Source organism: Bos grunniens, chromosome 25, assembly GCF_055505025.1.
Source record: "Bos grunniens cultivar Pamir isolate PY7600 chromosome 25, Bosgru_T2T1.0, whole genome shotgun sequence".
NCBI classification, from domain to species: domain Eukaryota; kingdom Metazoa; phylum Chordata; class Mammalia; order Artiodactyla; family Bovidae; genus Bos; species Bos grunniens.
In genome coordinates, this window is record NC_141189.1 from 4,612,330 (window position 1) to 4,638,684 (window position 26,355).

A 26,355-nucleotide genomic window follows, 5' to 3' on the forward strand; every position below is an offset into this window, starting at 1 on the left:
TCGGGACGGTGGGGTGGCTTCGGACACGGTGGGGTATCTCTGTGATGTCTGGCAGGCAGTTGAGTATCCCGGAGCAGCCCACGCCTCACTGACGTGTGCCGTGGTGACAGCGCTGAGCTGTCAGGAGACGCGGGGGCGGGGGCGCCCAAGGGCCGAGATTGCAGGGAGCAGCCCTGCGTGGGGAGCTTGGGGAGAGGAGAATCCGGGGTGGCAGAGTGAGGGCGGAGGCAGCGGGCCGCGGGTTCAAGTGACCAGAGGCAATGTTTGGGAAGACGCCGGGGAGGGCACGGAATCTGCGGGAGCCCGAGTGCCCCACGCAGAAGGCCGGCCGCGGCTGGAGGAGGCCGGGCCGCAGAGCCCCCTGCCTGGGCAGGTGCCCGCGGGTGCCACTGCCACCCCCTAGGTCCTGGCCGCTGCTGGCACTGGCGAGCCATCTCTAAACTTCTGGAGCACGCTCTGTGAGCCGGAGCCCTGCTCAGGGGCAGCTCACGGAGGCTCCGTGGGTTCCCTGATGGCAGGGGCCTCTCACAACAGGCCAGGAGGCAGGCTGGGAGGGTCGGCAGGCACCGCACTCCTGGTGGGCTTAGCAGGGGCAAGAGCAGCAGCTGGGAGGATAAACGGCCAGTGGGAGGAAGGAGACCCCTGGGCCCCAGGGCCCGGCCGTCAGGGCTGGAGTGCGCTCGACCCCTGGGGGCTTATGGCTGCCCCTGCAGCCTGGACTCCTGGGGCCCGCCTGCCTCTGCCTGTGGGTTTACCACGGTTGGAGAACTGATTTGCCTCCTGGTTTGTGGTACAAGTGCAGGAATGCGCTTGTCACTAGGTTGGATTAAAGGGTGGTTGAGTTTATCCAAGAGTGGAGTTGGCAGTGGGTCTGGTGGAAGGGCTGAAAAGGAAAGAAGTTACTAGAAAGGTACGTCTTTGCGCTGAGCAAGGCACGTGGGACCTGGAGCGCGTGGAGAGACCAGGAGACAAGGTGTTTGGTGAAGGCAGACGGCAATGGAGAGCGGAGCGCCCAGGTTGTTGGGTCGAAGTCAGAGGAGAACCTGGGAGGGAGACTCCGGAAGAGGGCTTCCTGGGGGCGTCTCAGGACAGCAACGACGTGTCCTCAAGGCCTTCATGAAGGGGGAGGTTGATTCCTGTCTCGGGGCTACAGACTGTGAAGTCAGTCCGTCCCCTCCTGGTAAAACAGGCAAGGAGGGCTGTGTCCTTTGGGTGCAGAGGCAGAGCTGCCTGCTGGTCCCCGGGGTCCGGTTCGGTGAGACCCCGTTCGAGTGTGAGGGTGTGTGCAGCGGGTGTCAGCAGTTCCTGTGGAGGGACGGAGCATCTGGCCAGGTCCAGATGCCCTTAAACTGCTCCCTTCCTGGGTCGACTGTGAGCACACAGCGGTTTTCCGTTATGAACAGGCTCCTCACCAGGGAGCTGGTATGGTGAGCATATTAATTCTAGTACTGCCTGTCCCCTGGGATAGGTCCATAGTTAACCTCTGAACTTGCCAGTCAGCATGAAAGCGATGAAAGTCACATTTCTTACTGTAAATGGATAATCGGGCATGCCGATTTGAAACATAAATTGCTTAAGCGTGACTCCTGTGTTGGACCTGAGAGGTGGGCCCACTCCTGGCACATAAACAAGTCCAGCTTCTGGGCTGCAGGGGCCCTCTGGTGGCGAGCACCCCTGGGTGAGGCTGCTGGTGGGAGGGTGCCCCTCTGCAGAACGCTGTCACCGGGTCCCGTGAATTCTGAGCAGGGCTCCTACTTCCTGCAGAGCCCTGAGTCCCTGCTCCACGGGGCCCCCTGTCCAGAACACCCTTCAGTCTGGCTCCGTCCCGCTCAGCTTCCAGGGCACTTGGGCAGGTCCTGAGGCCCTTAACCTGCCTCCCTCCCAGTTCAGCCTCTTGGGCACACAGCGGTTCTCCATTATAAGCGGGCCTCCTCCCAGCCCTCTCTACCCTCAGTCTAAAGTTCCTGCTGTTCTCTCTCTTCCCTCGTAGAACTATTGTTACTGTTCAAATAATAATAATAATAATGTGTGTGTGTGTAGGGGAGGAGTGTTACCTCACTGGACAGAATGTGTGAGCCAGGCTGAGGCCTGTAGTCTTGTTCACGTGTGTGGCCCCCTAGTGCAGCAGTCCCTGCTCAGGGCAGGTGTTGAGTAGTGTTTGCTCAGCGAATAGAGCCCTGGGTGTGGCGGTTACAGGTGGGAGGGTGGAGACCTCGAGAGGAATCCGAGGAGTGAGCTGAAACCCCGCCAAAGGTCGTGGGGGCAGGTGCCTCTGAACCGTGGAATAACATCATCGATTTTCTTTTTTCTGATTATAAAAGTATAAGCTCCTAAAAAAAAAATTCCAGAAAATTACAAAAAGGAGAAGGAAAGCCATCTATAATTCTACCACTATCACCATTTGGTTTGTATAGCTTGACTGTTCTGTGGGTGAGTATATATGTTTTTCAGAACACGAACACAATTGCATATACTTATGGTTTCCTCCCCAGCTCTTCTCATTTAATTGCGTCGTAGACATCCTTCTGTGTCATCGAGATCCACGTTGGATTGGCTGCATGGTATGGTCATTGGAATGCAAGCCTGTCTCCTGTTGCAGTTGTGTAGATTACATTGGTGTTTTTTTTTTTTTTGGCCATGTAAATTGCACTGTGATGAACAGTCTTCAGATTGTCATTTCAGTCCTCCAAGACAGAACCTTCCTTGAGTCTGGTGGCGGGTGGAGTAGAATGCAAACTGGGCTCTAAGCATTTCTTTTTGACCGGTTTTGTCTCCTTTGCATGAGTCATTTGATGCCCTCTGTAGAGCCAGAAATCCCCAAAAAAGTGCCCCTCTCCGTCCAAGAAGAAGGGAAATAGGTATTTTAGCTTTAGGTGCCTGAGGCTCTGCTTGAAGGAGGAGAAACGCGCTGTGAGTCCCTGTCTAGGTGAAGGATGTTAATAGCCGGTAGAATCGCAGCAGCAGCAGCGACGGTTCTGGTGGTCGGTTATTAGTTGTCCACGATGGGCCCCGTGTTGCACGGGCACTTTGTGTTTGGAGAAGGAGCTGCTCGGTTCTCTCAACAGCCCTTGAAATAGGTGCTACCGGCCCCCATTGCACAGATGAGGAAACCGAGGCCTGACCAGGTGCGATGACTTGCCTGCGGCTCGGGAGGGCAGTGCTGAGCCGTGGCCCCCCGCAGTTGTGTGTTCCTGGGGTCCGCCCTGGCGACCACACCCCACTCGGTACCTCTCAGGAATATGAGCTCACCTGGCGGCCCTGAGAGGTAGTTTCTCTGTAAAGTGACATTAAAAAGACTTTAAAGACACCGTGTCTGTAAAAAGAGAAGCAGAAGTGTTTTAACATCTGGGGGAGCGTATTTAAAATCCAGGTGTGGCTGATTCGTCTGTTTGGCTGGAGAGGCGGTGGGGGAGAGCAGGGCCATCCGGCGCCCAGCCGCGTGTTTCCTCCTGGGTTTCCCCCACGCTCTCTCTGGCTCGGGCCGCTTTCACCTTCCGCTCCTCTGGTCTGTGCTGTCGGTGGACAGCTGCTGGACATCTGTTGCTGAGGATGCGGTGGACGGATGTGTCAGCGGCTCTGACCTGGCCAGTATCGGCGCCGGGAGCCGAAGGGTCTCCAGGGGCGCTGGGCCGCATCTTCTGTTCCCTCAATCACCCAGCTACAGGCGCTGCCACCGCCCATTAAGATGTCTGACAAAGTTAAGGGCCTTTCTCCATCGCAGGAATAGAGGAAAAGATGAGACAAAGTGGAAGGAAATCTCCCATTAAAAAAGGACGGATTTTACATTCTTGAACACAGTGTTCTCCAACGCGAGGGAATCCTCTGTGGATCTGGGCTGCTGGAGGGGTGGCCGAGGGGGAGAGGGGCCGGGGCTTCCAGAAGCTAAAATGTTAAAGTTGAGCATGGCTTGGATGCAGATAAGAAGTTCTTTTGCCTCCTCGACTTGGTTTACAACCCTCATTTTTTATTTTTAAGGTCATCTGGGGGCAGTCTCTCCACTTGCAGCCTGGCTCTTTCAGTGTGGCCTGACCCCCGAGTCCAAGGCCTCCCACACAGCTTGAGAACTCGATTCTTTGTTCACAAAGACTTCTTCCCAGCCCCTTTCCTCCCCTCAAAATACTCCATATTTGGAGTGAGTCTTATGAACCAGAGCATGGCCAGAGGACACGTATGTATGTTCTTCTGTCCCGTAGACAACGGAAAAGTCCGCTCCTTAAAGCATGTGTGTATGAACATGGAAATGTCCCGCCAAGCCCGGAGCACACGGTTTTATGAATGTGCCAAGCTGTGTGATCTATATGCTGCTTATCTCTGAAACTGAAAAGAAGGTGATCCGCGGTGGTGTGAGATCGTAAAGGGGGCTGGAGAACCAAGGATACAGGTCCTTAAACCGTTGTTCTGTGAGCCTGGGCTTAGCAGTCAAACCCTGAAATGGGGACGTAAAATAAGGGAAGCGTCACATTTTTACATTCATTGTTACATGATTTTTTTTCTTAATAGGAGAATCTGAGTCAGAACGAGCCTGAGCTGTGGTCTGGTTTGTGAAATCAGCCCCACCTCCCACGTTTTTCTGATTAAAGACACAGAGCCGAAGCAAGTCAGCGGCTCTCGTTCTCCAGAAAGCTAGAGTTTTTATCCCCTGGTTCAGCCGGGGTCCCGTAAGGTTACTTGTTCACACGCATGGTGGAATTTTCTGCTGGAGGAGTCACAATATCAGTCTCAGAAACATTTGCAGTAAAGTTTACGAGATGATGTTGTCTTGGAAGACGCGCAAAGACTCTGACAGCCTGTTTGGGTGGAGAACTACAAATCTGCTAATTATTGGAAACTTAGTTGATGTCAGTGCTCCTTCCCTCTGGAAGCCCCTCGGAGCTGCGTGGGTCGGAGGCAGCATCCGACATGGCCGCGCCTGCCTCTTGGCCCGTCCTTGTCGGGAGCGCTTCCAGGTCTGCTGAGCGTTGTAGGTTTCTGCCAGAGATCCCTTGCCGGGGTTAAGAAATCTCCTATTCTTAGTTTACTGCATTTTTTTTTTAAATCAGGAAGGGCTGTTGAATTTTATCAAGTGCTGTTTTTCTGTCTGTCTGAGACAGTCATGTGTTTTCCATTAGGCGCCTTTCTGTACTGGTCAGCTTTCTCAAAAAGCCATTTGCGCGTAGTACACCCACTCACCCAAGGCTTAGAGCGCCTTTAGAGCCCTGACTGTGTGACTGTGCATGTTTTTCCTCGAGTTTGATTTCTCCTTCATTCTGTACCTGTCTCCTTTCCACTTTGAGGTGATCCCTGCATTTCTAGACTGTTCGTGATTCTTCTTTTTCCAGAAGCCTCTCCTGTCATTTCACTCGTTTAGGGGAGAGGGAAGCACGCATCCCTATGCCCGGGCTGCCCTTTGACCTTGGGCTGCCCTTTGACGTCGTCTCAGGGACTTTGAAAAGCAAAGGACAGAATTACCCTTTTTTCTTTAAAAAAAAAAATATTTTCAGCACAGGTTTTCTCTGCCTTTAGTTTTTTTGCAAGCCTCATATCATTTAACATCAGTGGAATCATACAGTGTGTGGTCTTCTGTAGCTGGCTTCTTTTGCTTAGCGTATCTAGTAGCAGGAATCAGTAGTGGGGTTTTTTGTTTGTTAATTTTTGTGTTTTTTTTTTTCTGAATAATATACTCCATTTTGTGGCTGTATCACAACCTGTTCATTGGTAGCTGGACATTTGGGTTGTTGCTGCCTTTCAGCTGTTGTAAACGGTGCTCCAGGAATATTCGTGTACGAGTATTTGTTTGAATACCCGTTTTAAGTTCTTCTGGGTGTATTCCTAGTGGAGTTACTGGGGCGTATAGTAATTGTGTGTGCAACTTTTCGAGAAACCTTTAAAATGTTTTCTGGAGTGACTGAACCATTTTACATTCCCACCAGCAATATATAAAGAAGGTTCCAATTTCTCTACATCCTTGCCAGCACTTGTTAGAACACTTCCTTGTTAGGCACTTCCTTGGTGTGAAGTACCACCTCATCGTGGCTTTCATTTGCATTTCCTAATGACTAGTGATGTTGAGCATCTTTCCATGTGATTCTTGGGTGTTTATATGTCTTCTCTGGAGAGATGTCTGTTCAAGTCCTTTGTATTTCACGGGTTGTTTGAGTTATAAGAGTTCTCTGTGTATTCTGGATGCTAGACCCTTATTAGATACATGATTTACGGATATTTTCTCCCATTATTCTGCAGGTTGGCTTTTCACTTTTTGATAATTTCCTTGGATGCACAAAAGTTTTTATTTGATAAAGTCCAATTTATCTTTTATTTTCTTTTGTTGTCAATTTATTTTCTTTTGTTGCTGGTGCTTTTGGTATTGTATTTAAATAATGCCTTGCCAAATCCAGGGTCATAAAGATTTACCCCTTCCTGTTTTCTTTTAAGAGTTCAATGGTTTTAGCTCTTATATTTGGCTCATTGATCCATTTTGAACTGACTTTTGTATATGGTGTGAGGTAGGGGTTCAACTTCTTTCTTTTGCATCCACATCATTTGTTGTCCCAGCATCATTTGTTGAAGAGACTGTTCTTTTAAATACTTTTTATGCACAATTCTGTCATTAGACTCTGTATACTGTTCCATTGATCTGTTTTTGTACCAGTACCACACTGTTATTAGAGCTTCAATGAAGGCATACAGACTTCAGGATATACCTACTGATACAAGCTTATTAATAATACTCAGATTATCTGTGTCTTTAAGAACCAGAGAGAAAGTGCAGGCTACTCTTTCTAACAGTTTATGTGAGGAGAAAGGAGATTGTGTGACAGCGCTGAAGGACAGCAGTAGTTCAGAGGGCTGGGGTTGGAGAGATTCGATCCAAAGAAGCTGGATCGGAAAGATAAAGGTTAAAGATAAAAGAGAGAGAGGCTGTGGCTTTGGGAGCAAGATTTTGGAGGAGGAAAGGAGTTAAAGTCAAAGGCACGGATTTCACTGGTGGTCCAGTGGTTGGGACCTGACGCTTTCACTGCCGGGAGCCTGGGTTCAGTCCCTGGTTGGGAAACTGAGATCCCACAAACCACACTGCAGCCAAAAAAGAAGAAGGGCAAAGGCATGGGCTTGTGTGTACTGAAAGATGCTGTTTACGCCCTGTGAAAGCGAGAGATGTCGTACTGTGGAACAGTAACACGCTTTGGTTTTTGTAATCTAGATGGGGGTAGGGGGTTGTGGCTTGAAAATTGGGCTAAATTTAAGTATTTGAAATTAAGTGGCTGTGTGAAAGCTAGTCATTCTTTTCTGTGTTCGAATTGCTATTAGTTTTTCCTTTAACGAGTACAGTACAGTCTTTCTCTATGGGGAATGAGTTTCGATTTAAAATAAACTAAGAAGGACTAAAATAAATTGTGACTTACCAAACTTAGTTTTGACCTGAAACACATGTCTCAGTCCTATGATATGAGATTTAGTTTTGTTTTTATTGCTTATCGTATCATTACAAAATTTCTTACAAAGGGTGGAATGGTGTAGTGCTGCTTTGTGTGGCCAGGAGGAGAAGTGATACAGAGAGGTGCTAATTATAAGAAAGTAAGCAGCACTAAAAGTGGAGCAAGACACCCCAGTGCAGCCTGGACCCCAGGTCGCCTGTGCCGTCAGTCTGTCGTGTTAGTATCATCCCGTTAAACATCCTTAAAGGTTTCCGTTTCTCTTTCTGTCTATGTATACCTGTGTATCTGTATCCTAGAAGGATGAATCTAGAATGCTAATTGTGGTTATCTCTATATGGGGGGTTGTAACTGCTTTTTCTTTTGCTTCTCATTTGCTTTTTCTGCATGAGCATGTGTCTTTGCTTTGAGTGAGGTAGAAAGATTTTAAAGATGGGTGAATGGGGATAGAGTGGTGAATCAGTGAGAATTATGCATGGAAACAGAAGACCGTATTTGCCCCACTCACAGGTTTTAATGATTTGACTGCTGTAAGTCACACTCATTGTCTGTTCTTGAAATCTTTGGAGAATTAATTTGTGTATAAATACCTACTCTCCATGCAAGTGGAGAAGTGAATATCCTTACTCACTTTTACCTGCTTCAAATAATGGAGAACATTACTTGCCTGTCAGTAAAGACTGCCAGCAGGTGTTCAGTTCCTGTTAATTACTAGATTCATTGACTATTTTGAACCCGGCTAACCGAAGTGTTGTATGGAACTACTTTATAAAATATTCTTTTGTTATATTAGCTGTGTTGTCAGATAAAAATTAACCATCACCCCAAATCTGCAACATTTCTTTGTTATAAGGACTTAAAATCAGTTCAGGTGACGAGCCCTTGTAGTGACTTCTGTCTGGATTGCTGCTTCCCTGGATGTTAAGATGATAACGCTCCTCCAGTTGGGCGGGCATCCTCACCGACTGCGCTGCAGGGGAGGAAAGCCAGGCTCTCGCCTCCCTTAGTAGAGTCGGGGCTTCTCTGTTACCGGCTTGTTCCCATCTGATGGAGTGAGCATCTTTAAAGGAAGCGAGACCTGTTGCTCCCTCAGTGACCTTGACAGTTCTGCTGTTGAAGGTCTGCCTGCCGTTTCCTTAGCACTCCGATCCCACCCCATTCAGAGACTGGGATGAGCGCTGATGGGGGCCTGCGGTTTTCTGCTCTAGAGCTCTTCTCGGACCCCCTGCCAGTCTTCCCTGAGGTGGCTCGCGGGACCCGGGTAACCGAGATCAAGGGGATAACGAGTTCCTTCTGTCCTGTCACATAGGTATAGAAACACCTGTTTTTCCCCCTCTAGGTGATGTAATTAAAAAAAAAATACTTTTAATTTTGAAAGAAAGGAAAAGGAAAGTGAAGTCACACAGTCGTGTCTGACTCTTTGCGACCCATGGACTGTAGCCTACCAGGCTCCTCTGTCCATGGGATTTTCCGGGCAAGAGTGTTGGAGTGGGTTTCCATTTAATTTTGAACTAATTATAAATTGACAGAAAGTTGCAGAGCCAGATCTTACTTGCTCTTCACCCATCCCTGCTCACTGGTTACGTCCCATGTAGCTAATACAATATTAAAATCAGGATGTGGGCATTGGTATGATGTGGGTGTAGCTCTTTGTCATTGTAACCCTCGTGTCGGTTGATGCAGCGACTGGTGCCATCAAGATGCAAAACCACAGAGATCTGTATCTTTCTCCTGCTGCCCCTGTAGTCCTGCCCAGGCAGTGACTGATCTGTTTTCCATCTCTATAGTATTGTTGTGTCAAAAGCCTCACGTAAATGGAACCATACAGTAGTAACCTTTTGAGATTGCCTTTTTCCGCCACTCAGCATAATGCTCTTGAGTTCCGTCCGACTTGCGTGGATCAGCAGTTAGTTCACTCATATTTGTTGCCGAGTCGTATCGCATGGTATAGATGCACCAAGTTTATCTCCCTACCTATTGTAGGACACTGATTGTTTCTCACTTGTAAATGTCGTAAGTGAAACCGGACATTTGTGTATAGGTTTTTGTGTGAACATAAGTTTTCTTTGGGATAAATGTCCAAGAGTGGTGTTGCTGGGTCATATGCTCAGCGTGGGTCATGTGGAGGAAATTGGTAAACTGTTTTCCAGAGGGCTGTAACAATTTATAGTCCCACCAGCCACGTAAGAGAGACCCAGAGTCCTGCATCCTGTTTTCAATGCTAGCTGTTTTAATCAGTGTGGTGCATTTTTCTAATGACTAATGTTAAATATCTTTATTTCTGCTTATTTGCTGTTTATCCTCTTCAGCGAAATGTTTCTTTATGTGCTTGCCTGTTTTCTAATTGGATTGTTTATTTTTAAAAATACATATATTTATTTTTGGCTGCACTGGGTCGGCCTTGCTGCGCAAGGGCTTTCTCTAGTTGGGGCAAGTGGTGGCTACTCTCTGATTGCGTGCCAGGCTTCTCATTGCGATGGCTCCTCTGGTGGCAGAGCACTGGTTTAGTTACTCTGCGGCATGTGGGATCTTCTCAGACCAGGGATTGAACCCACGCCCCCGGTATTGACAGGGAGATTCTTAACCCCTGGACTACCAGGGAAGTTTCTGTTGGAGCATATTTCAGTGTGGTGAATCTGCCAGTCAGCAGTCTACCAGTGAAAGCACTTAGTCTCATCCATTTCTTTCTGAAAGATACGTAAAGTTGGAAGGAGAAAAGCGGCTTTCCTTAAGCATGGGGGCCACTGCTCAAGGTGGAGTCTGAGGTGGTGTCAGTATTCCTCAGAACCGGTCAGATGGATTGGAAAGAAGATGGACGTAGGCAGATTTATTTTGGGGACATACTTACTTGATGCAAATTTTATGCATTTTCAGCCAGAACTCACCTATGGCTTCAGCAAACTGGTTATAAAAATGTTCTTATCTTCCCAACTTAATGAAGCTTTCAAAGGCAGAGTTTTTGAAAAGAATTTAAGTGAAAAGAATAAAATGGCATCTTAAATTTTAGGTGATGTTCTTCTGACATCATGGTTGAAAATCTCGTTTGGAATCTGATGAGATGCTTCTTTCATCTTCTGTCTGATCTTTAGAGAAACTTTTTGGAAGTCGGGGCTGATTAAAATGCCAGCGCTGACGCCCATAAAATTGTTTAAAGAATACTATTTGGAAGCTTTGGATGTCATGATCTTTTTTTAGAAACATTATTAATAGAGTTTTTTGGGGGAGAGTTTTAGATTTACATTAAAAATAAAAAACTGAGCAGACAGTACAGAGTTCCCATCTGTCCCCTCCTTGTCAGGTTTCCCTGTTCGTAACATCCTGTTAATACTTCAGTGTGATCACCTTACAGTTGATGAACCAATGAACTCTCATTACCTGAAGTCCGTAGTTGTCAGTAGGGTTCGCTCTTGGTGCTGTCCGGTCCTGGGAGTTTTGACAAATGCTTAATGGCGCGTCTCCGCTGTTAGGGCATCATCCAGATTCGCTGCCCTGAACATCCGGTGGTCACCTCTCCCCCCGTCCCTGAGCCCCTGGCAACCGTTCATGCTTTGACTGTCTCCATAGTCCCAGAGGTCACGTGCCTGGAATCCCACAGTGAGTGGCCCTTTCAGACTGATTTCTGTCGCTTAGTAAGGTGCCTTTCCCATTCCTCCGTGTCTCTCCACGGCTGGATCCTCATTTCCTCTGAGCACTGAGTAACATTCCATTGTCTGTTTTACCACAGTTTACCTGTTCACCTGCTGAAGGATGTCTTAGTTGTTTCCAGTTTGGGGCAGTTGTTTTGTTTTTTGGCCATGCCCCTTGGCTTGCAGAACCCTCGTTCCCTGACCAGGGATCAAACCTGCGCCCTCAGCAGTGAAAGTGCAGAGTCCTAACCACTGGATCTCCAGGGGCACTAACTCCCTGGGGCAGTTTTGAATAAAGGTGCTGCAAGCATTCGTGTGCAGGTTTTCACGTGGCCAGGGAGTTTTCAGCTCAGTCGGCGAATTCCTGGGAGTGTGATTGCTGGGTCGTATTGTAAGGTGGTGGTTAGCCTTGTCAGGAGCTGCCGAACTGTTTGCACACGATTTTTATTCATGCGTATTTGTGAAGCTGTTCCCACTCTGTCCTCCACCACCGATCACAGCTTCTGCCTGGGAAAAAAAAGAATCAGTTGCAGGCTTGATGTGAAAAGTTGTTTGCTTTTTCAGTTATCCAGGGTAGAAATAAAAAGTCTCATTGTTTATTATTAGTTATTCGTGATTGAGGTTAAAATGTGTCTTTCAAGATCTTTAAATGCTTCTTGCTTCAAGATGCAATATTTATCTTGAAATTTCAAGTAATGTTCAAGAAGAGCATTAAATTTTGATTAGCTTTTGATGAGTAATGTGGGGACTATCCTATCACAAGTGAGGCAGCTGAGGCACAGAGAGATTAGGTAAGTCGCTCAAGGTCACACACTAGTAAGTGGCAGAGCCAAGCTTTGAGCCAGGCGGCCTGGCTGCAGGACCTGGGCTCCTAACGGTGTTGTCTGTATTTAATGCATTGCATTCCTGGTTTGTGTTGAGGACTTACCGTGCATAGCTACATTTTAGCAATGTTCAACAGAATCATTTAGGAAGCTCGTTAAAATTCAGAGTCCCTCGCCTCCTACCCAGAGGTTCTGATTTGATAAGCATGAGCTAGGGCCTTGTAACCCTATTTTAGCCAACTGCCTTCACAGGTTGCTGATGAGAAGGCCTCTGGACCGTGTTGAGGGAGAACAGCTGTAGATAATGAGCTGGGATTGCTGATTCAGATGAGACCCAACTGATAAGGCTTCCAGAGAGCTGGCTGAGTCCTTGGCTGTATGTGTACTTTCGCTGGATGGAGCCAGGGGGGTCACTGCCCTTCGCCACTGCCTTCAGTGGTACACACGCCACTGTGGAAGCCCTCCCGTCCCATGGTGGTGGTTGGCCCTTCACCCAGCAGGAAAAGCGCCCATTGTGGGCTGGCAAGTGGTCATCCAGAGGACGTTGATACATGAGTGTCGAGGCTTGTTTGATGAAGCGCAGCCCCATGTATTCAAAAAGCTCGCAGAACCTGCTCTCGTTCCTAGCTTCTTGCTGACTTGACCTGTCGTCTCTGTTGAGCAGTGATTCTTAATGGGCCCACCCCAGGATCAATGCGCACGCCTGAGGGGAGGGGGCCTTTGGATTCACAGCCGTCGTTTTCAAAGGTTTCTCCTTCTAGAGCTGTTAGCAGTGGTTTTTATCTGCTCTGAAAGCAACTTAGAATTGAGAAATCCTATTCCTTTATAAAGTAAGCGTTCTTCATAGCTCTTCTGCCATTGATTCTAGGATGCACATTTCAACCTCTCTAAAACTGGAATGCGTCTTACAGTTGGGCATCTTAAAATTAAACTTGGTAGTCTTAGGGCTTTTTCTTTCTTCACAGGACGCAAAATAATAATCAGTGGACTGTGATGACCTTGGAGGGGTGGGATGGAAGGGCGGGAGGGAGGCTCCAGAGGAGGGGATGTATGCGTGTATATATATATACACACACACATATATATAATAAAATATGTATATATTTATACATATCAAATAGCTGACTCAGGTTGTTGTACAGCAGAAACTAATGCAGCACTGTAAAGCAGTTATATTCCAATTTTAAAAGTTTAGAAAAAGAATTTAAAAAATGATGGATTTTCGATTTTCTGAAATAGGCTAACCTTGGAGACATCGCAGCCAGGCCACCGACTCGGGTTTGTACCTCAGACCAGCCTGCCCTGCTGTCGTCCCGGGTGGGTGCGCATCCGTTTCTGTCGGCACGGCAGGTGCGAATGCTCTTCCAGGGTCTTTTCAAGGAAATTCTTCCTTCTCTCTACTGAGGGTTATACGGGGCCACTTCTCCAAGAAGCAGACCTGCAGGGCAGTGAGCACGATGCCCAGCGTTCAGTGCAGCAGAGTCAGGCTGTTCTCCACGTGTAAGCACACACACTGTGCCCCTGCCACCCAGGCCCAGACACGGAGCGCGCGTTGCCCGCAGCAGGCTCTCCTGTCTGACTTCTCATTCCGCACCTCCCCCCACCCCAGACGAACCCCTCCTCTGGTTTCTGTTACCACCAATTCGTTTTGTCTGTTCTTAGCCGGTTCTGGACATTTCCTGTCAACGGACCTATACGGTATGTGGTATTCTGTGGCTGGCGTCTTTCCCCTTGAGCATACCATGTCTAAGTATCAGGACTTCGCTCCTTTTGTGGCTGCACAATATTCCGTTCTGTGGGTGTGTCACACTGTGTACCCACTCATCACTGGGTGGACCTAGGCTGTCTCCGCTTCTGCCCTCTTGTGAGTGCTGGTGCTGTGAACGGCCGTGCGCTGGTGTCTGTGTGGACACGTGTTCAGCTCTCTTGGGTGAATACCTGTGAGGGGACTTGCTGGATCCCACGCAGGCTCAGTGTGGAACCTTCTGAGGAGCTGCTGGGCTGTTTGCCAGAGTGGCTGCACTTCACTGCCTTTTTAAAATGAACTTCTTTTCTGTTTTATTTTCTCCTTTGGGTTTTAAACTGTTACTTTAAGGTGAATGCTTATCTTTTCATCTTCAGCTTAATTCTTAAAGAAGCATTTTAGGTTGTGAGTTTCTAAGGACTGGTTTAGCTGGAGCATATAAGTATTGATACATAGTTTTTTTAATCATCATTCTCTTCTCAGAATTTTCTCATTTTGAGAAAATGCTATCTTATGGTATCTTCTTTGACCAAGGAATTATTTACAATTATGTTCCTTAACTTCCCGTCTGTTTAATGGGTTTTTCTAGTCACTTTGTTACTGATTTCTAACAGAATTGCTCTGTGCTCCGGAGCATGGTCTCCAGGCAGCGTTGTTGCAGTGAGTTCCACCTGAGACAGGTGAAGCCGGCCGAGTGTCTGGAGCGAGAAGAGAAAATGTCATTGGGAATCAGGTGCTGCTCACAGCCCTGGAATGGCTGGAGGACTGGGCTCTGGCCAGGTCTCCAGAGTTGAGTCACTAATGAGGACCCTGGTAGGCGGCCCCTGGAACCATTGAGGTCCGCCGGGGGTGGGCCCACAAGCCTGGATCTGGAAGCTCTCTGCTGCAGCCCCACCTCGATTCCTAGCAGCCCCTGGAGAAGGAGCTCGAGGAGGCTGTAGATGAGACCCTCTGCTTCCACATCCTCAATGGCAGGCCGGGAAGCCTTCTTTAATGCAGGAGGACCCCTGCTTCTCTTTGCTCTGTGGACTCCTGGGTTGTGCGTCCCACGCAGAGAGCCCGCTTCATCTTCAGAAGTCTAAACGTGAGCGAGTCCCGGGTGTCATTTTGACCTTTCAGTGGAGCAGAGCCAACTCATTGTTTCCACCACTCTGGTCCCGTGAGAGTTCGTGCAACTTTTGCTGATGGACAGCGCACAGTCACTTTTGCATAAACATCCCCCGGCGAGACTGCATGCCGCCCAGCTGCAGGGGTGTGATTGAACCTCTGTCTCCAGTCGTTGTAAGATGCATCATCATTTTATGTTCCATTAAGGAAAAAGCTGTCAAACTAGACTTAATGATTTCTTCTCCCTTAGGATTTTTTAAATTTATACTAATTGAAAGAGTTCTTGGAACTTCTTGAAGCGTTGATTTTTTTTTTTAAATAGCCTTTACTAATTATTTACTAATAGTTATTTTATTAGTAGTAGATTAGGTTATTTACTAATAACCTTTACTATCATGTATACATAAAGTGAAATAGAACCAAAATAAGTTGGTTGAGGTGGTTCTAAAACGTACTCACGATCAGAGCCGCACTCCACGCAGAGGAGGTGTTTGCGGGCACACACAGCCATGTCGTCCTCTGCTGCTCAAGGGGAGGCTGACCCGACCCTTCTTAAAGGGCTCCTCCTCATGCTGTCTCGGGGAGTTCTCCAGTTCTGCAGGTTATCATGTTTAGACTTGGGGGATCTTTCCAGAGGGTACCCATGAGCAGTCTCCAGCCTCCTATCTCTTCATCAGATGGCTCTTACGTCGTGTTCTTCGCAGAACCATCAAGGACTGGCACATCAGCAGTGCCCTGGGTGGTGGGAGGCTCACTCCCAGACGTGAAGGCAGTGACCTGTATGTGTCACATTGGATTTCAGAGATGCGCAGACGTGCCTCTTAAAACTGACGGAGCGGAGGATGCCTGTTAGTTCAGCTGGTTAATTAGTCACATCTATAGCTCTTTCTTCCACCTTCAGGAAGAGTCCATTTTTACAAGTACACCTGTCAGTTTTTGCTGTATATGTTTTGAACCTGGCGTGTTAGATGAGTAGGTTTCAGACTTGTTAATTTGGGGGTTAATGGAACAATGTCAGTATCTAGTGACTTTATCTTTGGTCTCTTTTGCCTGCGTTCCTGTCGCAGGGCCAACTTTCCTTTGGTGTATCACTCCCTACCCTTCTGCCTTCAATTGTCATGTATTCTTATGTTTTAAATAAGCCTCTTGTATCTAAGTGGTAGAGATGAACTTATTGGCAAAGAAGAAATAGAGTCACAGATGTAGAAAACAAACTTAACGGTTACCAAGGCGGGGGAATGTGGTGATGGCATGAATTTCGAGATTGGCATTGACGTATATACACTATGCTAAGTCGCTTCAGTCGTGTCCGACTCTGTGCAGCCCACCAGGCTCCGTCGTCCCTGGGATTCTCCAGGCAAGAATACTGAAGTGGGTTGCCATTTCCTTCTCCAGTGCATGAAAAGAGAAAAGTGAAAGTGAAGTCGCTCAGTCGTGTCCCACTCTTAGTGACTCCATGGACTGTAGCCTACCAGGCTCCTCTGTCCACGGGATTTTCCAGGCAAGAGTACTGGAGTGGGGTGCCATAAACTAATGAGAACCTGCTGCACAGCACAGGGAACTCTGTGGTGGCCTAAATGGGAAGGGATCTAAAAAAGAGGGGATATATGTATACACATAGCCGATTCACTTTGCTGTATAGCAGAAACTAGTACAGCATTGTAAAGTGACTATACTCCAATGGAAATTAATTTTAAAAGAAAAAAGAAACCAGGCGAGTTTGTCCCTAATTATACTCAACAGGCTACACAGCATAGAGGTGTCCTGTTTTGTTAAAAAAAAAAAAAAAAAAAGAGTCCACAATCAAGTCAGTTAAGAATCTTCTTAGGGACTTCGCTCCTGGTCCAGTGGTTAAGAATCCGCCTGCCAATGCAGGAGACACAGGTTTCCTCTCTGGTCTGGGAAGATCCCACCTGCCGCAGGCCAAGTAAGCTGGTGCGCCATAACTGCTGAGCCCGCGCTCTAGAGCCTCCAAGCCCCAATGAGAGAGGCCACTGCAGTGAGAAGCCCGCTCACCGCAACTGGAGAAATCCTCACGCAGCAACGAAGACCCAGCGCAGCCAAAAGTAATAATAAATACATTTAAAACATGTACAGAATAAAGAACTCTCTTAGTTTAATAGTTTTGCTGGTGCTGCTGCTCTGGTTACAGATTTCATGGCATCTCTAACCATGATATCCTCAGAGCAGTGATGTATGACATTGGATTATGGAGCAAATCCATGTTTGTGGATTTAAATTTCAAAAATTTTACTCTCACATTCATAGCAGCATTGTTGACAACAGCCAAAATGTAGAAACAGCCCAAACATCCATCAGTAGATGAATGGATGAGCAAAACGGTGGCTTCCTCTGACCGGGACCCTGATGTGGCTGACATACTGCTGGCCCCGCTAGCCACGTGGGCTCCTCCGTCACCACACGAGGGGCAGCCAGTCCTTAGGGTGACCAGACCCGGAGGTCCAGCTGCCGACGGCCACAGTGTCTCTCAGTGCAGCCACACCGTCAGAGCAGTGGGCCCCTCCTGCTTTAACTGTCTATCGCGCTTTATAGTGTTCCAGGGAGGTGTCATTTGCTTGGGTTAAACCACACTCCCCTACAGAGTCTCGGGAATTCATCGAATTCATTCATCGAATGAATTAACGGGACCAGAGGCCAAACCCTTGCTTTCCCAGCATTCTTAGTGCCTGCAGCATTGACCAAAACTCTGAAAAATACCGTATCATAACAGAAAAGTTAGCATTGATTAGTAGTCAAGGTAACATTAAGGTTTAGGTGACATCAGTTTCCATTAGGGCTAGGTACCAAAAGTACACAGTTGCGAGGCATCTGCACATGCTTGTTTAACTCTGTTTTATCACCTATTATCAAATTTGTTAAATTTATTAAATTATCAGTTTGATGTTGAGTGGCTAAAACAGTGAGGGTTTCTGGCTGTAGCCCACATCTGTGGAGCATTATCATCTTCTAGGAGAGCTACTGATTAACCTCATAGAGTGTTGTGTGTGTGTGTGTGTAAGATTTGTAAGGCAGTCATTAGATAACTATAGCAATAAACCAAATTGCAGCTTCTTGGTGGATTGGAATCTGTTAGCTAAATAGGTTATTAATATAATTTGAAAATTAGAACATACTTGGAGATACCATCTGCTTATACTTTGATCAGCATATATGATAATCTCCCTTTTCCAATGATTCTGATTTGCAAAAATTTTCCAAATCTTGACATCACTGAAATGGATGTTATATTTGATGGGATCTGAGGTCTTATTAAACATCATAAAGTGTGAAAGTGAAGTCGCTCAGTCGTGTCCGACTCCTAGCAACCCCATGGACTGCAGCCCACCAGGCTCCTCTGTCCATGGGATTTTCCAGGCAAGAGTACTGGAGTGGGGTGCCATTGCCTTCTCCATTTACTGCATACTAGGTTAATAAAAATTTGGTCATTTCTACTGGCAATATGTGAAACCATTTCTCTGCTATATTTTAAGGCTGTATTAATACATTTAAAATATTTTATCAATATATTATTTTCAAAAAGTACTCCATGGTTAAACTTGTTTTAAAAACTGTTCTGTGTAAAAACAATGACTGCTGTGCCCAGTTTTGTTCACTTGTTGTCATGTTTCTCTAGTTTTTCTTTAAAATTGGAGGAAGTTGTAGTTCAGTACACACAGGCAAAGTCATATCCGACTCTTTGTGACCCCATGGACTGTAGCCCATCAGGCTCCTCTGTCCATGGAATTCTCTAGGCAAGAATACTGGAGTGAAAACGTCATAAAGTGGTGATTTAATCACTAAGTCGTGTCTGATGTTTGTGACCCCATGGACTGTAGCATGCCAGGCTCCTCTGTCCATGGGATTTCCCAGGCAAGAAATACTGGAGTGGTTGCCATTCCCTTCTCCAGGGGATCTTGCCTACCCAGGGATTGAACCTGTGTCGTCTCCTGCATTGCAGGCAGATTCTTTACCGACTGAGCCACTCTTATTAATAAGCTATTTTTGCATGCTTTATGTTTGTGGTTTATTTTAGTTTTTAATCGGTAGTTCTTCTTGGATATTAGATACTTTTAGTTTATCAGACTCTACTATCAAATAATATCACGCCACTTCACATCCAGGGTAGGAGCTCCTCACAGTGCAGTTGCATTTCTCCCCTTCCAGCCTTTGTGCTCATGTGTTCTCAACCTGACACACTTTTTTTGTTATTTTTGCCTTAAACAGTAGCTGTAAATGTTTTTAAGAGATTCATATCATGTGGGGAAAAGGTCTACTCTCATAGTTGGCATTTACAGTATTTTCCATTCTTCCATGTAGATGCAGATTTTCTTCTGGTATCTGTCCAGCCCCACCCACCCCCGTCCCATCGAAAGGACTTTAAACATCCCTTAGTGGCTCAGCAGTAACCCCCATCCCATCGAAAGGACTTTAAACATCCCTTAGTGGCTCAGCAGTAACCCCCATCCCATCGAAAGGACTTTAAACATCCCTTAGTGGCTCAGCAGTAACCCCCGTCCCATCGAAAGGACTTTAAACATCCCTTAGTGGCTCAGCAGTGAAGAACCCGCCTGCAGTGCAGGAGATGCAGGTCCAGGCCCTGTCAGGAGGATGCTCTGGAGGAGGAAGTGGCAACCCACTCCAGTATGCTTGCCTGGGAAACCCCCTGGGGAGAGGAGCCTGGCGGGCTACAGTCCATGGAGTCTCGAAGAGCTGGACACGACTGAGCAACTACACCACCACCACATCCTCAGGTCACCTCGTGATAAATTCCTTAAGGTTTTACTGCCTCAAGACGGCTGTTTGGCCTTGGTGTTGAAAGCTACCTGGCAGGGTGCACAGTGTGTCCATTGTTGCTGTTGTTTCCGACAGGAGGGTAAGTCTATCCCTGTTACTCCGTCTGGGCTGAAAGCAGAAGTTCTCACTCCAGTCCTTTAATTAAATCACACATCCCGAACCCCAAACACCGGCCTCCCCCCGAGAGCCTCCATTTGTGGGAAGGTAGTGACTTGTCTGCGGAGAAGGAAACGGCAGCCCACTCCAGTGCTCTTGCCTGAGAATCCCAGGGACGGGGAGCTTGGTGGGCTGCCGTCTATGGGGTCACACAGAGTCGGACACGACTGAAGTGACTTAGCAGCAGCAGCAGCAGTGACTTGTCTTACTCCTTGGAAGAAAAGTTATGACCAACCTAGATAGCATATTGAAAAGCAGAGACATTACTTTGCTAACAAAGGTCCATCTAGTCAAGGCTGTGGTTTTTCCTGTGGTCATGTATGGATGTGAGAGTTGGACTATGAAGAAAGCTGAGCGCCGAAGAATGGATGCCTTTGAACTGTGGTGTTGGAGAAGACTCTTGAGAGTCCCTTGGACTGCAAGGAGATCCAACCAGTCCATTCTGAAGGAGATCAGCCCGGGGATTTCTTTGGAAGGAATGATGCTAAAGCTGAAACTCCAGTACTTTGGCCACCTCATGCAAAGGGTTGACTCATTGGAAAAGACCCTGATGCTGGGAGGGATTGGGGGCAGGAGGAGAAGGGGACGACAGAGGATGAGATGGCTGGATGGCATTACTGACTCGATGGACGTGAGTCTGAGTGAACTCTGGGACTTGGCGATGGACAGGGAGGCCTGGCGTGCTGCGATTCACAGGGTCGCAAAGAGTCGGACACGACTGAGCAACTGAACTGAACTGAACTGAGTGACTTGTCAAGAAAGGTGGGTGCCTGGCCTGAATTACACAAATTGCTCCTGATTCTTAATCTGAAACCTCACTGGCAGCACCTCTGTACTAAAACAGGGCATTTCTCACCACCTTCCCACACTGCTTTTCCCCCGTGAAAACGTTTGTATTTGTAGAAACCACACCTGCTGGTCGTGGCTAACGGAACTGGCCTGAAGGGACGTGAAGAATAACCCTGTGTCTCCGCCTCCCCCGTCTTTGTGTTGAGACTTGAGCAAGACCCTTATTGCTGAAAAATCAGGAAGACTGTGATCATGATTGGAGCGTTCAGCTGCAGTGAATTGCAAAGAATTCTTACCAGCAGGTTTCACTTAACTTGCTTTTTTTAAAAAAAGCTTTTATTGAGATTGGAAGGAAATGTCTCATTGCATGCCCTTTTGTATATGTTCAGAGAGCTTGTGCCTCTGTGTAACCATATCCATGTATAACTTTTTCAGTGAAGAAAAAAAAAAACTAGCTCTTAGGAGAAAAATCAGCTGTAGACTTTCATCTTACCTAACAAATCCAAAGTGACAAAATGTGGATGATAAGCAAGCCAAACCCAATTTTTGCCTTCACTGGGAGAAGGCTGCTGAGTTGTGGGAGAGGTGGTGATAATTAAGAACACTTTCTTTGAACATGGCTTATCTCCCCATTTTTTCCCCATGGCACTTGCAAGTGGTAACCTGTGCATGACCAGAGTCTGTGACCGAAAAGTTCCTTTGCACACCAAGAGATACCGATAGGCTCTCTCTGACTACCAGCAGAACGTTGGTATTCACCGCATGTTTCGGCTGCCGTCTCTGGGGTCGCACAGAGTCGGACACAACTGAAGCGACTTAGCAGCAGCAGCAGAAATAATCGGATAGCGAGATATTTCAGTGAGAGCTTGAAGAGATTGGCCCTGAGTATTTCATTATCTGCTTCTATTCTTTCTATTTACTAATTCTTTCAAGTGTGCCAGGGAACATCCCATTATTTCTCATTAATACTTTAGCCAAACACCCTGAAAAGGTGCCATTTGTACTTGAAACCTTTTTTTTTTTAACTTATGAAAAATTCTAAACCCTTAGAGTATAAAATAGGTAATGCACACCCATTTATCAATCCAGTAGGTTTAACAGTTGTTACCGTTTTGCTTAATTTTTGGCTGAGTTGTTTCTAAGTATGGATGTAATAACATCACAGCTCATCAGTTCTGCAGTGTGAATAAGGACACTTTTTAACATAGTCAGTGTCACTGTCCCACCTCACAGAGTCTTTCTTTTAGAGGTGCAAATTCTGGCCAGAGTGACTGTGAAGTAAATGGTTCTTGCTTTAACTCTTCAGGGCCTTAATTGTATAGGACAAGATGGGCATTACTGAGAGAAGGTCAAGGAAGTCCATTGGTGATCATGGTTAGAAGCTTCAGGACCTTGAGTTGAATCACCCCTGTGTTTAGACTCTCTTAGGATGTACCTTCACTCTGTTATCAGCCAACCCTATTTATCATCAGGGTTGGAGGGGAGAAGCTGGAGGTGGGTTTTTTAAAACCAGAAAGTCTGTTGATGATTGAACTACAGCCCCACCCTTTCAGACTCTTGTTCTCATATATCTGCACAGGTGAACTCAGCAGAACAACAGGTTTTTTTTTTTCATTATGAGGTCCCTTTTGGGAGCCCAGTCTGTGCTCTGTAGGTGTGTTTATTCTTTTGTAACAGGATGGTGTCAACCAGTTGGTTTGTTGCTTTCAGATTTCCTTCTTAATTACATTAAGATGCTTGCTGGTAGGAGTAATTCCTTGGAAAGTTCAAGGATTGGCACATCTTTGCTGTCTTGGTTTTGGAAGCATCATTCTCTGCTGGTTCTTATTTTTCCTCTTGATCTGGATACTTCCCCACCCCATTCCCCATGCATAAATAAGAAGCTGCTGGAAGCCACTAGCAGCAGCTTTAGGATGAAGCTGACACTTTGGACACCAGGATGGAAAGACCGTGTCCATGGTGACACTCTTGAGCTGCTGGGCCCACGTGTAACACACTCTGGGACCTTGTGGGTCTTTGGGTTTATCCTGCTTGGAGCTTGAGCACCTGGGACATGTATGTTCACGTCTTTTATCAAATACAGAACATTTAAGCCATTACTTCTTCAAACATTCTTTCTGTATCAGGGGAGATCATTAGATGTCTCTTGGCCTGTTTCCCTAATTATAAAATTAGGATAAGAATGGCTGCTCTCAAAGTTATTTGGTGTGGGGGGAGGGTGTGGGGTGTGTGATACAATTTCCTACTCTGAATTTATAAATACATTCTTTCTTTATAAGAAATTATGTGAACTTAAGCCTTTATTTCTACTTGGAACTGATTAAAAATATGACGATCATCAGGATTCAGTCTCATTTTTTCACATGGAGATAACTGACACGGCGCGTGTCGTGCATAGGAGTCCGCCCTGCCTCTGAACTGCAGTGTTGGCTCTGCTGAATCAGTTTCTGTAAGCCCGTGTGTATCTTTCTGGCCACTGTCTTCCAGTTCACTGGTCCAGTTGTCTGTCCCTGTGCCATGATCCCATTATCTTAACTTGTTTGTAGAAGCTCTGTGTGTTCTCTTGCTATTTGCTCAGATTCTTAATCTTTTGTTTCTTTATACAAATTAATAAAATAGAAGTTAAACACACAGTAGAGGATTATTAAAATCAGAGGCTGTTTTTCTGATAAGGTTTATGAAATAAGTCAATTATAGCATAAAATAAAGAGAATATAGACGTAAGAATGGAAAATGCTGCAGGGGTTAATCATTAATACCAGGATATTATGAAGAACTCTGTCAATTAAAATTAAGCAAGTATCCGCACGACAGCCAGCCTTCACCCGCTGTGTTGATGCTTCCTGATATCCTCCTTCCCTGTAGCTCCAATGGTAAAGAACCTGCCTGCAGTGCAGGGGACCCGGGTTCAGTCCCTGGGTTGGAAGATCCTCTGGAGAAGGGAATGGCAGTGCAGTGCAGTGTTCTTGCTGGAGAATCCCACGGACAGAGAAGCTTAGCAGGTTACAGTCTGTGAGATTGCAGTTGGACATGACTGAGCTCCTGACACACACACACACACACACACACAGTATCCTTCTGGAATGTACTTTCTCCCACACCAGCCTACTCAGAAGGAAGCGGTTTCGGGAGTGTGGTGCATTTACTGATGCTCTGCTGTACATACATGTCACCCCCCTGGAGGGTGCCACATCCAGTGTCTGTCTGCTGCTTTTATCTTCTTTTCGTCCATCGTGAGTTTCATCTGTGTGAAGGACTGGGTTCAGCCATTGGTAATCGTGTGGGATTCTGTTCCATAACTATACCACAGTTTATTTTCTTATTAGTGGCGACTCCGATTGTTTTTCTCTCAAAACAGCGCTGCTGCGAGTGTCCTCCATGGGGTCTGCAAGCGGGGGTTCCTTGGCTCCTTTGGATAAATAACTGGGCACAGAATTGCTGGCTTGCACATATGCCCATCTTCAATCTCAGTGGCTGTCTACAGATTGTTCTCCAGAGTTGTTTAATTTGATTTATTTTTTTAAATTTCAGTGCCTGAAGACCTTTCACTAGAAGAAAGAGAAGAACTTTTAGACATCCGTCGAAGAAAAAAGGAACTTATTGATGACATTGAGGTAAAAAAAAAATGTCTTTTCATTTTTGCTCTTAGGTAAAATTGTAAATCAAGTAGCTTCCTGAAAATGTGAAAAAATGGATATTTAGTGTGTGCATATTCGAACCACACAGGGAGGCAGGGAGTGGGAGTTACCCAGGCTACTGGAACAGAACTGGTGTTCGCCAGGCAGACAGACTCTGGGGTGGAGGAGAAGGCCCGACTGGAGTCTAGAGCGAGTGACTCCTGACTCCAGCGTCACAGAGGGCGTCACACGTGCTGCCCTTGGAAATTGTAGGACGAGCCCCTGTCTCGTTGACCAGTGTCCCCAGCACTTAGGACACTGCCTAGCATGTTATTGGCACGCAGGGATCTTTTGAATAAAGGGCTAAACCTATATTGAGTTCTGGCCATGCGCCCAGCACCTACCAGCTGGTGGGTGTAGAATGACGGATAAACGCAGACAGACGGGCGTTGCACCTTCTGCCCTTGTGTGATCAGAGGGCGGGTAAAGGGCTCCCACGGGAGGTGCAGGGGAGCCAGCCACAGTCTCCGAGTTGGTGTGTTCGTAATATTTGTAGAAATCGATCGGACGTGCGGCTGTTCTCTGAGCAGCTTCCTAACCACTGGCGAGCCCAAGTCCGCTCTGGCTCCCCGGCCACTGGCCGTGGGACTGAGCCATGTCCAGACAGCAGTTCCTTTCTAGGTGCTCACAGTTTGAGTCTGGAGTTTCTTGGCACGTAAGAATCATAGGATCTTGATAAAAATTTCCTTGTAGTTGAGAGAGAGTTTGTGAAACTTTTTCTTCTATGGTTACCTGTCATTCTTGGAAAAATCAGGTAACCCAGAATGTGTGCTTTGGTTGAAAGTATATTTTAAGGCTAACATTCCAGTGTACATTAGTGATCGCAGTGCCCCCGGAGCCTCGTGTGGTTCTCATGACCACACTTCTGAGCTGAGGCCACCAAGGCCCAGGAGCTCAGAGCCGGCTCACTGGGGAGGACCTGTCCCTCCATGAGGCCTGGGCTTGCCTGAGGCCACAGGCGAGAGCCTCGACGCCTCCTGGGCTCTGTCCATGGTGCCGCATCGAACCCCGGGTGACAGAAGTCATCCAGAGACGGTGGCTGGGGCCTGGTACTGACCTGTGTGTGTCTGGCCCAGGCCATCCTGAGGACCTGGGTGCCAGCGCTGGCAGGTGGGCGTGTGGTGGCGTGGCGGGGCCTGTTGCTCCCTTTTGCCGTCTGTATCTTTTCACCCCTGATTTTATACACACGCACTCTAGGCTCTGCCTACTGGGCCCCTCTGCTCTCGTTCTGCTGGGAGGTGGACAGGTGGTCATTTTGTTTGCTCCCGAGTCAGGGTGGCTCTGACTGGGAGCTCTCTATGTCAAGAAGAGGTCCTGGTATCTCCACACTTGTGTTGTCCCGACGCACCCGAGGGCGGCTTGCACCTAGGGGCCTGAAATGTCTCCGGGAGGCAGAGGCCCCTGTGTCAGCCCCACAGCGTGCGCTCTCTGTCTCTACAGAGGCTGAAGTATGAAATTGCGGAAGTGATGACGGAGATCGACAACCTCACGTCGGTGGAGGAGAGGTGAGCGGCCATGGCTGCCCCTTCAGGCCGCCGTGGTGACGGCAGCGGAGAGGGCCGGGCCGGGGGTGCCTGTGCAGGACTGGCCCTTCTCCGCCACCCCTCACTGTCCGGCCTTGCCGCTGAGGACGCGGGCACACACCCCTCAGAAGCACCCTGCCCCGACGTGCCCTCTCTCTAACCGGGAGCTCTGCTTCCGCTCAGTGGTTCATCACTATGAAGGGAAAGAGCCTTGTGGCCGCCCTGATCTGAGCCCACCTGGGAGACTGGGGGACCCTCGGACAGGGGCGCTGGGGGGCTGTGCCTGTTTCCTCCCGAGCTGTCCTGTCAGGAGGGGACACAAACTCCCTGTGCTCTGTGCAGACTTCGAGTAACAGCTTCTTCATTGTTCCACACGCACAGCAAAACGACTCAGAGGAACAAGCAGGTCGCCATGGGGAGGAAGAAGTTCAACATGGATCCCAGAAAGGTGAGTGGCCAGCCACGAGCACGGCTGCACGTGTTATTTACAGATATCCACACCATGAGTCCCTGTTCAAGGGTCTCCAAAGGGAGTTTTCTTCAGATACAGCACGTCTGTAGGCACAGGAGAGTCTCATTTAGCTGGGTGTTCAGGCCCCTGTGAGAGTTTTCCTGTTGCCTCCTGATGCTCTGCTTACAAGGTGTGAGTCAACTCCAGATCGTCAGGGCAGTAGTTTTGTGAACTTGTTGATGATCTGATATTTGG

At 47.5% G+C, this 26,355-nt stretch overlaps 1 protein-coding gene across 5 annotated transcripts in view; it reads left to right on the forward strand.

Moving 5' to 3' along the window:
• Positions 1–26,355, forward strand: part of CYTH3 (cytohesin 3) — a 68,424-nt gene that overhangs the window by 27,172 nt on the left and 14,897 nt on the right. For all 5 annotated transcript variants that reach the window (XM_086373919.1, XM_086373920.1, XM_086373921.1 and 2 more), the window contains exons 2-4: positions 23,981–24,063; positions 25,567–25,631; positions 26,031–26,097. In XM_086373919.1, the coding sequence (XP_086230045.1) occupies positions 23,981–24,063; positions 25,567–25,631; positions 26,031–26,097 (215 nt within the window). The remainder of the gene's footprint in view (positions 1–23,980; positions 24,064–25,566; positions 25,632–26,030; positions 26,098–26,355) is intronic.